Here is a 14,766-nt window from a genome sequence, read left to right as displayed (position 1 = left end):
GGGATCTTTCTTGAGATTTGAAAATAATTACTTGGGTCAAAAAATCTAGACAAAGATAAAACTGTCTGGCTCTCTTTTTAAATGTCAATGTTAGGGTTAGTAATAGAGGGACTATATTCCTAGCAACAGTTTCTAGGAGGCTCTAGAAGTCTTTCTGGAGCTGGTCAAGGTCAGGAACGTGTACATTAGCGACCAGATCTGTCACGAAAGCAAAAGTGTTTGAAAACAAACAAGGGGAGAAAAAAATTGATTTGCTAAGATAGTACCACAGAGAGTAGAGATTTTGTCTTGGCCTCAGGCTGGCTGTCACAGAATGTCCGATAAATTCATCTCTGCTTGTTGGAATTTACTGCCCCAGCCTCAACCTTCTCTCCCCTCCTTAGGGAAACTGACAAAATGGTCTCTCCAGAGCCAGCAAGATTTTGCTATTTTATTCACTTTGAGTTTGGAGCTACTGTAGATGATCTGTGAACAGCCCAACTTGGAACATTCTGTCTATTCAAGACCTTTGAGGTGAAATGTCAGAGATAATTACTTGTCTCCTCCTCTTGGAGTTCCATGCCATGAATGGCCTCTTTGAAGGATACCTGAGCTGATGAAACTAGGTTTATGTTTATTTTTTACTTTGTATCAGTCCAGTTGCTGAGAAGGTGTGGTCAACACTAAAGACCCTGCTTTGGGGAGTCCAAGTCTTTCTCGGGCATGTGTCCTGAGTACCCTTGTATGTCTGCTCTTAACCACTGGCTTTCATAGCCTCCTCAGGCTGAGCAGAGACCTGCAAATGAGTGAAGCAAAGGTAGCCTTCATGACTGACAGGTCGCAGGGCTGGAATTCCGGAGGAGGGAAGTCAGACAGGGCGGCCAAGTTTGGGGTAAGCATTAACTCCAGAAGCCTGGGTGCCAGACAAAGGCAGGCCCCTGGCAGGAGCCAGCTCTGCCCTGTGTGCTCAGCCCCGGGCTGCATTTAACAGCCCTTTGAAGTAAATGGGGGTCACGGTATGAACACCAAGATGTTTATTCTAAGAGCCTCCTGTCTGATTTCCTCAGCAAACCACCCTTGCCCTTGAACTCCAGCCCTATGGGTAGAGAAAATAATCAGGGTTTTGAACTTACAAATGGACTTGGAAACCTTAGTATGAGGAGACATCTAACCCACTCTGAAGGAAGACATAACCCAGACTTTCCTCGAAGAGACCAAAGCCAACTCCTAATTCATGGCTCCCGGTGCCCAATGGCAGAATGCAAGGAGGGAATCAGAAATAGGGCATCAAGACCTTCCTTGATGCTCTGCAGAAGTTACCTAAGGAGTCCCACTTTCTGAAGCACGCAAGAAAATTAGATGCGTCCACAAACTCAGACCCTCAGAGGAAGGGGACCCAGTCTAAAAGAAATAAGATTGTGGGCAACATAGTCTTAACGTTAAAAGGGAATGATAACTGCACTGATGAGGCATTTATTCAAACTAAGAATGCACACAACCTTGGCTTTATGAAATTTCCCAATTTGGAAAGGAAAATTACGGGTTGGGGACATTGACAAGAACCCTTGAGGAACCCAAAGAAGCTTTGTTTGGTTTCTTTGTCTGATCTTCGCCACTGATGCCCAAGACTAAGAGAATAGTTCTATACTTGTTCCTGAGAATGCAGCTTAGTAGTTCCCTATATATTTCGGGGACCCTCACCATCCTTCCTCAGTCCCTAAAACCCTTCTGCTTTTCTTTAGATCACCAGTATTTATCAGGCCCCTGCTGGGTACCCACCACTGTGGATTTTAGAGTGTGTAATACCATCCCTGCTCTCAAGGGGGTCTCACTCACTTTGGAGAAGTAAGAGCAATAGCCCCAAAGCATTTTGAGACTGATGCAATTCAGTCTGTAGTTTAGTACTGTTAACAATTGAGTATATTGGGGATTCACCCCTCCTCCCCCCGCCAAAATAATGAGCAATCTGTGAACTAGGGAAAGCACCACAAGTGAAGTGGAAATGAAGGAGTTCGGCTCTGGGCTAGCCTGCCCGCCTCACCACGTGGCAAGCCAGCTCTCTGGTCTGGAGTAGAATTATATATAGTGTGGTGCTAAAGGTAGGGACTCCAGAGTCATGCTCTTTGGGTCCAAATCCTTATTATCCAATCATGTTTTGGTTGGATAATTTTCTGATCTGTTCTGTGACTCAGTCATCCCAACTACAAAAGGGAGATAAAAATAGTACCTACCTCAGAGTGATTGGGAAGGTAAAATAAGTTAATCCATGTAAAGTTCTTAAAATGGAGCCTCAAGTGGCCAAGGAATATCAACTGTGGTGTTAACTTCGAGCCCTATTATGTTTTTGGGGCCATGCCAACTGTCATCAAGTCCAGGTACTCTTTTCTTTAAAATGCTTCTCTCTTCGGGCACCTGGGTGGTTCAGATGGTTAAGCATCTGCCTTCGGCTCAGGTCATGCTCCCAGCGTCCTGGGATCGAGTCCCGCATCAGGCTCTCCGCTCCTTGGGAGCCTGCTTCTCCCTCTGCCTCTCTCTCTCTCTCTCTCTCTCTCTGTCTCTCATGAATAAATAAATAAAATTTTTAAAATAAAATAAAATAAAATGCTTCTCTTTTCTTTTATTTCCCCTTCTACCTTTACGACCCCAGTAAGGATGGAGGAAGAGCTGGGCTGAAAACTTTTGGTTTGCCCCCTGGGGGTACCAATGTGTAGTTCCCTAACCTTAGAACATCACTCTCTGCCAAATGAGGAGGCTGGGATAGAGACACTTGGAGGAGTTTTTGTATTTTGGTCCTAACCCATGCTCCCAGCTCTGAGAATCTCCGAATTGACAATCCATTAACAATGACTGCCAATCTCATTGGGTGTTCACTATATACCAGACACTTTTCTAGACTATATATATATATATACATATATATATATTAACTCATTGAATTTTCATAATGACCCTGAAGTTAGTATTACCATTATCTCATCTTTCAGAGAAGAAAAGTAGAGCACAGAGAGGTTTAGTAACTTGTCAGTGGTCACATATCAGTAAGTGGGAGAACCAGGATTTGAACCCAAGCAGTCCGGTTCCAGAGCTTGTCCTGTATATTCTCGGTCACACTTCCCTTCCTGGGGATAATCTTGTCTTGGAAGCAATAGCTTCTCCCTCTGCTCCCAACTGACACCTCCATTCTTTGATGATAAGATGCTGTCCTCATTCCTAATCTTAGCACAGGTCCATGGCTCCACCTTCCTCTGCATCTGCCCAAATCCACCCATCCTTCAAGGCCAGATCACCTCCTTGAAACAGGCTTTTTCCAGCCCCGGTCCACATTAGCCCCCATTATACTGTTGCCTGTGTCCTACCCACTCTCTCCCACTTGGCTTCCCCAGCATTGTCAGGAGGTACCAACTCCCAACAAACAAAGAAAACCCTTGTTGCTGCTCATGGAGCAGCCCTGAACATAGAGCTGTGAACAGCCTGGCTGCAGCTACTCTGGAAAATGCCTCTCTCTCTTTAGATGCTCCTCCCTCCCCCATCCTCCAGAGTGAACTTTCCAAATACTGTGTGGCCAGTGCCTTAAGTCAGGCCATCATCATGCACATACTCTTCCAATATAGCGAAAACCTACCCAACTACTTGTATGAGATTCACTAAACAAAAGAATAGATAGAAACTTAATTTTAATTCTAATGTAAGTGGATGATGGCTGCCAGGGACTAGCCTTTCCATTCTTCTTCTCTTCATAGACTTCCACATTAGAACGGAGGCTGGAGCAAGTCCTTGCACGAACATGCTGGGAGGAAAAATGAAAGCCAGGAAGAAGGCCCAGGAGGAGGGAGAGAAGAGAAAAAAGAAAGGATAAGGAAGGGAAGGAGGGGAGGGGAAGGGAAGGAAAGGGGAAGGGAACAGGAAATACCTAGGAATGGAGAGAAAAAAAAGATTTAAATGAAGAATTTGAAACACAAGAGGGAAAGAAGAAATCAGAGTAGAAGAAAAGAAAGAAATGAAGAGTATGAAATGAAGGACAATAGGGAGAAAGGAAATTGGGGAAGAAGGATGCATGGAAGGGGGAATTTAGAATGAAGGTCACATTGAAGGAGGCAGGAGGGACAGAATGGAGCTGCCAGGTCCCGCCATGGACCAGGTAGATGCATCACATCACCAACCACCTGTGAGACAGGCCTTTCACTTTACTGAGGAAGATGAGCTAAGAATGTTTAAAATGCTTGTGAACAACTATGCCATCCATTCCCCAAGAGACAAGGAAAAGTGAAGGGTGGGCACAATCCCAAGCTTGAAGGTAGCCAATGAAGGGGGTTTAGGAGGAGATGGGCCTACCCAAAGCCTCCCAATCACCTTTACTATGGAATGATCGGAGAAGACACCTCAGTGGGATTCTAAATTGTCTCCTCATTCTTGAAGAAAAGGTGGCTGATCCTTTATAGACTCACTGCTAATTCAGAGAGCTATCATTAGCCCATTAGCTTTTCTGCAGAGCATCCTGAGGGTCCCAAGCCATGAGCCAAAACACGGGGGCCAATAGATGGTCTGGTCAGCCAATAGATGGCTGAGCACCTCCAGTGCAGCCCTCCCCACTGTGGCATTGGGTTATTAGAATGTCTTAAGGCTTTCAACGGGCTTACCTGGCACCTTATATTTGGCCTTGGGAATCAGGCATACAAGTGAAGAATCATTCCTACCACTGAAGACCAGCAGACTGCAGTGAGTCAGCACCCCAAATAGTGCTGCACAAAAGTTCCAATAGTTCTCTACTGTCCAAGTCATAACCAAAGTTTATCAGGTCCTAACCTATACTTTGGTTTAATTTCCCACCTCTCCCTTCTGCCACTCCCTACCCCCACCCCAAGTTTTCTTTTCTTCCTTATCTGTCTTCATTCTTCAAGAGAATTCCACTTCCTCACTGAAGCCTTCCCTGTCTGCTCACTAGGAATACCCCTCTTTCCTCTGCAGTCTTATAGCCCTTTTGCATATACTGGTTTGCGTAACCTGTTACTTTTCCTCCCATTACTTTTCCATAGGCATAATCTAATGTTATATTCTCAAGGGCAAGAACCACATCCTGTATTCCTGGATACTCCTAAATACTAAGCCAATGCTTTTGCATGCTAAGTATTCAACAAACGTTTGGGAAATCATTTTTCCGTCATACATATGGTTTTGCCTTACAGGCCTCAACTCCAAATTCTCAGCATCCCACTTTTCTATACCTTGTAGGTTTTTAAGGGAGAGACTAAGAAGAAGAGATAGAAAAAATAAACAGTTTGGGGATGCCCCTTGAAAATCAGACCACATTCGAGAATCAAATGTGCTATGGTGGCTGGAGAGGGGACTAAATTGGTAATTCTCACCACCAACACTAAGACTTATTTGCTTTCTTTTATGGTTTCCTCTTTTATTAAAGGACCTTGTGGATTATTTAAGAGTTCACTCACATAGTGCTGTTTATGCTACATCCATGAGCCCTCCAGTAGCTGAGCAAATCATCAGATCAATGAAATTTATCATGGGACTGGATGGTACCACGCAAGGTAAGAGGGTCTGCAGGGGGACAACTCCCATAAATCCTTTCTTAGACTTCTCTCTACCTTCCTTCTGCCTCATCAATCTGCTCCCTTCTCAGATACACACCTTTGTCTTAATATAACCCAATTTGTACATCAATTTGTACAAACCCAATTTGTACATGATATATAATCATACAGAGTACAAAAATGTACTAAAAATGCTGCCAACACACAACACAAAGAAATGCTTTTCTTTAAAGCAAAGAAAAATTTCTAATTCACCTCTTAATGTGATCAGCAAATTTGGATAATTTTGTATAATCAGTTGTGTTAAAATGAAGCAAATAGTTGTATGTGTTTGCTGTGCTTGCTTGGGACCATCACTTGTGTTTCCCTAGGAACAAACTAGGGGTTGGGGAGGGATTGGCCACCACTGCCCATTTGAGGATATGTGGACAAAACACACCCAATAACTTTCCATTTCCACTTCCGTTTTTTTTTTTTTTTACATTGGTGCGCTACTTTGCTCAACCCAGATGAGCTTAATCTTTTTGAAAAATTGTTTCAGCAAAGCCTTTTGGAACTAGCCTCCTATCTTTTAGATATAGTTTATAGGGCTTCTACTACATATCACAGTGGGGATACAATGATGAATAAGGCAGTCCTTGCCTCCAGGCAATCTCGTGAGTGCATTCATGGAAGTAGTAAATTCTCCCAGCCCCAGGACTGGTCACTGGGCCATGGAATCCATGTGTTCCACCTCACCTCCCAACTAGTGAGAAGCCCTCCACTTTTTACTGCCATCTTCCAAGCCTACTATTTCAGTAGAAGCATGGGGAGATCCATTTCCCAATTTTATTAAAGCAGCAGAATACTTTACTCACATATAAATTTTACCCAGAACTCTACTATATAAGACAGATTAGAACAAGGCTGGGCTGGATGAAGTAGTGTGTACACCTACCTCCGTATTGACAGCCCCTCAAGCCTTTCTCCTGAGTCCTAGTGCCCCCCAGGACACTGGTTTGAAAACCCCTGAGACAGACCTTTTCTGTTCACTAAAGCAGGAAAATGGCTTGCAGAGTGATTTTTTTCCTCCATGTAAAACGCAGTAATTGATGGTTCTCCAAAGTCTCTTCCAACCTTGTCTTTGGAGTTTTATGATTCTGTCCCTTGTTGAATAGTCTGTGTGAAAAGGAAATAAAAATCCAATCTAGGAAGGCCATGTGGTGCAATGGTTAAGGGCAGAAACTGAAAGTAAACTGGAATCCTGTTTACTAGCTCTGTGACCATAGGCAAGTGATTTAACTTGTCTGGTCAACTCTGAGCAAGTGACTTCTCGGTGCTTCGGTTCATCCAGCTATAAAATGAGGAAAATAATATTGATGAGCTCATGCTTTTGTGAGAATTAGGTAAATTAAGATACATAAAAACTTAAAATTATGTCTGAAAACAATTATTTAGTAAACATCATATAATTGCTTGCTACCGTTATTTGCTACTATTATTGAGGTGCTTAGTTCTCAGATGAGAAGTATTTGGACCACAACTCCGGGATGCTGTAGGAAAGAGTCTCATAATGGAAGTGAGGTAAGACTAATGTCTTCCAAGGCCCTGGATTAGTCAGGATAAGCAAAGTTATGCCACCATAAAAAATAAACCCTGAAACTCTCTATGGCTTAACAGAACCAAGTTTTATTTCTTGCCCACACCAACTCTAATACAAATCAGATAACTCTTTACACAGCTATCCTCCATAGGAGCAGTGATTCAGGCTACTTTAGATTCCACGATCCCCGTGGCAGAGAACAGGGGAACATCAGCCTGGAAGTGACACTTACCACCTTGCTTATAATCCTTTGGCCAAAACTAGGCATATGACCACACCCAAATTTGTGGGAGAAGGAGTTGGTAAATTAAAGGATATGGATAAGCAAATATCTTTCAAACTTTTAAAACTGAAGCTAGAAATAGAGCTGTATCTGTGCCCACATGAACTGTCTGGTTGTATGAAAATGTATGAAAAAGACTGGTCTTGAACCACTGGCTTATCACAAAGCCATTATTGATGATCTTCTTGAAATTCACTCGTTTCTTTTTTTTTAAAGATTTTATTTATTTATTTGAGAGAGAGAGCATGAGCAGCAGGAGGGGCAGAGGGAGAAGCAGATGCCCCCACTGAGCAAGGAGCCCCACTCAGGGCTTCATCCCATAACCTTGGGACCATGACCAGACCGAAGGCAGGCTCTTAACCGACTGAGCCACCCAGGCACCCCAAACTTCATGCATTTCTTTTTTTATTATCATGTTCAGTTAGCTACTATCATTAGTTTTTGATGTAGTGTTCAATGGTTCATTAGTTGCATATAACACCCAGTGCTCATCACAACACGTGCCCTCCTTAATACCCATCACCTGGCTACCCCATCCCCTAACCCCCTCCTCTCTGAAACCCTCAGTTTGTTTCCCAGAGTCCAGAGTCTCTCATGGTTTGTCTCCCTCTCTGATTTCTTCCCATTCAGTTTTCCCTCCCTTCCCGTATGGTCCTCCATGCTATTCCTTATGTTCTACATATGAGTGAAACCATATAATTGTCTTTCTCTGGTTGACTTATTTCACTTAGCATAATCCCCTCCAGTTCCACCCATGTCGAAGCAAATGGTGGGTATTCATCCTTTCTGATGGCTGAGTAATATTCCATCGTATATATAAACCACATCTTCATTCATTCATCTGTTGAAGGACATCTTGGCTCTTTCCACAGTTTGGCTATTGTGGACATTGCTGCTATGAACATTGGGGTGCATGTACCCCTTCTTTTCACTACATCTATATCTTTGGTGTAAATACCTAGTAGTACAATTGCTGGGTCATAGGGTAGCTCTATTTCTAACGTCTTGAGGAATCTCCATACTGTTTTCCAAAGTACCAGCTTGCATTCCCACCAACAGTGTAAGAGGGTTCCCCTTTCTCCACATCCTCACCAACACTTGTTGTTTCCTGCCTTGTTAATTTCTGCCATTCTAACTGGTGTAAGGTGGTATCTCATTGTGCCTCGTGCATTTCTTAATGGAAAACAATTATTTGAGATTTAAGCTAAAATGCAAGTTATATGAGTTGTCCTACAATGACAGAATTATCCTTTGGTCTTATTTTTAAAGATGAATAACTACGAAAGTTACCGAAAATTAGCCTATGTCTCAATAAGGATCACTAATTTCTTAAGCCCTTTAGTGTATATGCTATCAGAAGCAGTTGATTTACATGTAGCCAACCTGACAATCATTCCCTTCCCTCCTCTGGATTGATTTCCTGCTTCCTCACAGACAGAACCCACTCCGCTTATCTGATCACAGCTGAAGATCTGCAGAAAAGTCACATTGAAAGATATGATCATTTATTCTTTGATAGTCATCTATCATCAATTTTTCTTCCTTTGAGGTGAGAGGTTATCTCCCCTGGTTCTCTCTATAAGGCCTTATAATTAAAGAATTATTTGCTTATTATTTTTTTACCTCCCAGTTGAAGTTTCTTACTTTACTCCTCTTACCACCTTAATAGGGAAAAGAAAAAAATAAAGAACAGAGAAGGCAATGTGTGAAGTCTGTTTTCTTAGAGCCAAGATGGAAGGACCCAGGGGGAAAAAATAGGACAATTTCTTTTCAAACGGGTGAAGATAGGAAAGTAGTAGAAAAGAAAACTGACAGAATCATCCACTAAGTTTCAGATGGTTCTGTCTAACACATCTTTTGAAGAATTCAAAAACACCAGTGAATGTTCATGTTGGCCTCATTTATGACAATGCCTACTTTAAATAAAATGAACAAGACAGGTTGAGAATATTGCATTAACTCACCCCTCTCTGCTGAGATATACGGACTTTTGGGGTAAAGCTCCCCAGAGCTCAAAGGGATGCACTATGTCATTCCAGAGCTGCCTTACAGGGTCTGAGAAAGAGAGCACGGCTCCAAGCCTTCATCTTTGGCCCACTCCACTGCAACTGTGATTGGAGTCTTTCAAGGCTTTGTTTTGGGTTGAGTTTGGGGAGCAGTTGGCCAGATCTGTCCCTTGATGAATATCTTCACTTTAATCTGCAATGCAAAGCCATTGGCTTCAAAGAAAGGCAAGCTACAAGAATAAGGTCAGTGTTCCTTTGAAGCCAAGGTTCAAAGATGAAATAGCAGTCTCAATGAAATGACAACGTTTATGAACAAACAGCCACTTTCACTCTGCAGCCAGGCTGCTCATGGAGTTCACGCACACAGGCTGAGGAGCTGCAGGCCGTGCATGCATTCCACATGCTTCAAGGCCCTTTTAATCCCTGGCCTGTCACATCGTGCAGCACGATGAGCCCAAGGTGGAGATTTGGTTTCTCCATCCTCATGGTTGTTGGGTGATCCATAAGCCAAATCAGTGCTGTAAGCCCCTTAAGGGCAAGAAATGTGTCTCGAATTAATCTGGTGTTCCTCTGAGTGTCAAACCCAGTGCTCGGTTTAATAAATACATCATGATTCAACTTCCATCTCGCTGGCCTACTCGATTTCAGGTCAATGTTTCTGCTAAACAAGTTCAAGGGGATGTTCATCTCAGAGGACTGGAGGTCAGGAATGCGTTCCACACCTGTGTGGCAGCTACAGGGATCACTTAGTATTGGGGACCCTCTGTAACTGACATCACTTTTGAAGAGGCCCAGGAAGATTGCAGCCTCACCTCCACTTGGCAGAAACAGCCACAGGAGGCTGAGTCCCAAACCATAACAACTCCCCTAAGGAAAGCACCAGCAACAGGTGTCTTATTATTATTTAAATCTTGGATGCATGTTTTTCAATGTATCCTTCAATATTCTTTTTGAACTGCCAGTTTTGGCCTTCCTTCCCCACTTCCCCTTCTGCACTCCAGGGAGAAAATAGAGGATGTATCTCACGGAGGATTAAGGGTGCATGCTCTGCAGCCAGATGGCATGGGGCCCGGTCCCCAACTGCCCTCACTCCATGACAGGCAAGCTGCTTACCCTCACTTAGCCTCCGTCCCTTAATTTTAATTGGGCTTGTCCATAGGAGTAAATGACGTGGTACAGATAACGGACTTAGTGCAACACTTGATAAATAGGAAATACTCAATAAAAGCTAACAGTTACTATTATTAGTATTATTTTAATTCATCTGCTTTCTGCTCTTCTCCAGATTGTCAAGTTTTTACTCATCCTAGAACTCTGTCTTTCTCTCAGACCTCCACCGGCTCCATAAGCAAATCCCAAAGCGCGTCCTTTGCCATAAGTCCAGAATCTGGTCCCTTCTTGCCAGGCCCGCCTCTACCTCTGTCAGCTCCCACCTGGATTACTGGAGTAGCCTCCTAGATATTCTCTCTACTTCTGCTCTTATCTTTTGTAAGACTTGTTTGCCATATAGAAGCCAAAGTAATCTTTTTTTAAAAAATGTAACTCAGAATACCCCCCATGCAGAACTTTTCACTGCTCTCCATCTTACTGAGTGTGAAGTTCAGACTGTGGCCTTCAAGGCTTCTCATGATAAGGTCTTCCATTTTCCCACCATCTTTTCCTCACTTGGTCCACTCCAAGCAGCTGGCCTCCTTGCTCTTCCTAGAATGCAGAGAATAACTTCTGCAGGGACACTGGGCCCTTGCCCGGCCTCCCTACACCAGCATCTCTGACCAATACTTGTGTGGCCCTATCCCTCACATCCCTAACATCTTTGCCTAACATCAACCTATTAGGGAAGTGACCTTATCCTAAACTACGCTCTCTCCTTGTCTCTCTGATTCTCCTTACCTCACTCTTGGCTTCATGGCATTTGTGAGCACCTGACAAATAACATAGGCATCGCCTTGTTTTTTGTTTTGCCTCCCTAGAATGTAAACTCCAGGTGAACAAGCATTTTTGTCTGTTTTATTCATTACACTGAGGACAGTGCCGGGCAATTCATTACAGGTTCTCACAGGCTTCCACGAATGTTTGTGGAAAAACAGAATCCTCTCTTTCCCTCTTATCTCAACAAATAAATGACCCTTGTCTCCTTCACATCTCCGTGCTTGATTCTCTCCCTTCCCACCTGCTACAGCCACTGCCCTTTTTCTGAGTGATGAACTGTTCACTTCCTTCATCTCAAAAAGCTTTCCCTTACCCCTTCTTCCTCTTCAGCCAGCCAGTGAGTTGCGTCTCTTCCATGGCTGCAAATCTTCCTGACCCTGGGGCCTTTGCTGCCTGCTTCCCCTCCCCCTCCCCACTCAGCATTCAAGAACTTGAGCTTGTCCTCAGCCCATTTCCATGGCCATTGCCCCGGAAGGTCATTGCTGTATACCCATGCCACTGGCCCTTCTCCGTACAGATTTTTGACTGACATCTCCACCTCTTCCTCTCTTCCAAGTCTTCTCTTAATTGTGGAGATGCTCTTTTTTTCTGGTTCTTTTTTTTTTTTTCTATCTGTTCTTCCTCCTGGTTTCTGTGAGGTATGTGCCCCTGTCTACATTTGCCAGAATTCCATCCTCTGTTCTCTTTAGATTTCCCTCTGCACAAGCACACGCCCCCCCCCACACACACACCCCTTATCCTTTCCCTTATGTAGAGACATGGGTCTCAGATATGAACCTGTATCAGAATCACCATGGGGGATGGTAAGAACAGATTGCTGACAGCTTCTGGCTCAGAAATGCTTATTGCACGTCTCGTAAGCTCCCAGGCGATGCTGCTGCTGCTGCCCCAGGGACCAGACTTTGAGAATCACAGCTGTATGATGATCTGTAGTCAGTTCAGGTTCTCCTTCCCATCAGGTTGTCCCATCACTCCATGAGACATGAAATGATGACTGGGAACACGTGGGCAATTTCAGACATCAGTGGCATTACAATTAGCATATAAATGTAAGAGCAAAACTAAATATAGACATAGGGCAAGAATCCCAAGAAAGGGGCTGACTGTGAGCAAACTCAATGCTGAGATGGCCAATATTAAGTATTCAGAGATTCTGCTCAATCCTTTGGAGGAAAAGATGGCCCAGAACAGATACATTATCAGCATCTGTAATATGGCCAATGCATAATTGGGACTTAGCACCTTTATTTTTAATTCAGCTTGGAAAATATGTATCAGAGACCTACTAGGTGTCAGGCACTGTGCTTACTACTGGGAACATGATGGTCTCCATTCATAAGAAATCCACAGCCCACGAGGGCCTAATAGCCAAGAGCTCTGCACCCTCACAAAATACCTATGCTCACAACAGCCTCTCCCTTCAACCTGCCCTTCTGTATAACTTTTTGAAGTACAGAAAGTCATTAGGAGTTCATGATCACAGTACTGATTATATTATTTGATTTGATAGCAGACGTCTGACACAGAGACTGCCATTTCTCTAAAAACCTGTGTCTCTTGCTTGGGATGGACCAAGTATAATAATTACTTCAGTTCTTTAGGGCATCTTCAATAGGTGAACTCCATTCGGTGAGAAAGGAGATCCCCAGTGGGCAACTGCTAAGTTTAAATTAAATTATGAAGAAGGAAGTTTAATAAGTTAAAATAAATTACAACAAAGTCTTTCACACTCATAACTTGGGAGGAATGGCTTTTCCTATCGCTCTGTGAGGTCTGCTTGACTTTGCACTATAATTATCAGCTTCCTATTGGCTACTTATTTTCCTGCTGTGATTGTTACAACTTTGATGACATGGTGCTGAAATGACATTGGCACTTTTCTAAGAAAAGTTGGTCTGCTCAACCTGATACATCTATTGAATATCAGATACTAAGATTTTGTAATACTTTCAATTTCACATCAGGATGAAATAGTGACTGCATTTTATGAAACATTTGCCTCCTTGCCAGGATGCAATCTACAGACCCATTTATTTGAATATCTAAGTTTAATCTGGACATGTAATATTTTTAATTTCTTGTGTAACATCAATTTTTTTAGATATAAAACTTAACCAGAGACAGGAATAGTTTTGGAACAATTCTAGCTATATTTAACAGCTCAGTACTTACATTTGAATGACTCCACTAGCTAACTCATTTCTTATTTCACCAAAATGGCTTTAGGAAAAATCATCGTATCTGTGATTTAACCATCCTTTCTCCCTGCTGTTACTTCAGTGCTAGGCTGTTGGGATGAACACCAACTTTTTTTTATCACAATACCTCTTTTTTTGCTATCATATGCATGGAAATATTCAATGTTTATAATTGAGTGGCCAGGAGTATCCCTAGAAATGAAAACAGTAGTGAGAATGTACTTACAAGAGAAAATAAATACAGAATTCCAATTCCTAATGTATAATATCCAATTTCGGTAGCCTAAAATTCATCACTCTTAATAAAATCTCCCGGGCTTATACAATAAAGTTAAGAAAAATGAAATTCCCTATTTTTTGTCAAAGTCACACTTCTCCCTCTTTGCCCTTTAACAGGGAGTTTCTGAGTAGCAGGGGGGCACATGTCTGGATATTATATCGGTAGAGGAAAAAACTAAAGGTAAAATTAAGATGAAATAATGAATTGTGTTCTTCCTGGAAATAAGGCAATTCACTACATAGGATCCTCAAAGCTATGGGAATTTGACAGGATGGAAAAACAATAGGGTGTTTTGTATTATTAATTTGATATTTTCTGAAGGTAGTATGCAGAGATTATTGCTACAAGAGGACAACACAAATAGCCACAGTATTACTAGGATCCTTCTTCAGTCGTCTTAGATATTACTGATCAAACTTAGATATTATCCAGATAATTGCCTCAATTCTCTACTTTCAATATGAAGAGAAGGCTTAACAAGCCTAACAGAGCCTGGAAATTTTGGTTTTGGTGAACTTGAGCAATAAGGCTAAGGGAGGATGCAGAAATTGAGTCTGCAAATGAAAGCTAAGTACCCCCAGCCATTGTGCCAATACAAGGAATTCTTCCTCAAGCTGTCTTCCTTTGCCCATTGGCAAATCAAAACCTTGATGGGCCCAGGATCTGAGGAGGAAGTATTAAATAGACACACTCCCCAACAGAGGGCCTCCTCACACTAAATCTTCCTGAGATTTTATTTCCTGCTTGACTTGGGAAGTATTCAAAACATTCCATCTGTGGAGAAGTCCTACCTGGGCCCCAGAACTCTGTTTGCACATCCCATGCTGCCTTTGGCAGGGTTGGGGAATGAAGGCTCTCAGCTAATGGGATTGCTCTCCTTTTTCCCTCTGAGTATCAATCAGCCTCTGGGATGGAAAGTTTCTCCATTCCTGAAATGAGGAGGTGATGTCTTTTAAATCTACG

At 42.7% G+C, this 14,766-nt stretch overlaps 1 protein-coding gene across 1 annotated transcript in view; it reads left to right on the top strand.

Moving 5' to 3' along the window:
• The window catches only part of SPTLC3 (serine palmitoyltransferase long chain base subunit 3), a 152,165-nt gene that overhangs the window by 113,642 nt on the left and 23,757 nt on the right, over positions 1-14,766 (top strand). The window contains exon 9 of the mRNA XM_028113001.2: positions 5,396-5,522. Coding sequence (XP_027968802.1) covers positions 5,396-5,522 — 127 coding nt within the window. The remainder of the gene's footprint in view (positions 1-5,395; positions 5,523-14,766) is intronic.

This window comes from Eumetopias jubatus, unplaced genomic scaffold (genome assembly GCF_037043125.1).
Source record: "Eumetopias jubatus isolate StellerSeaLion01/CBP00866 unplaced genomic scaffold, mEumJub1_p1.0 scaffold_9, whole genome shotgun sequence".
NCBI classification, from domain to species: Eukaryota; Metazoa; Chordata; class Mammalia; order Carnivora; family Otariidae; genus Eumetopias; species Eumetopias jubatus.
This window is presented reverse-complemented; position numbering and strand designations above follow the sequence as displayed.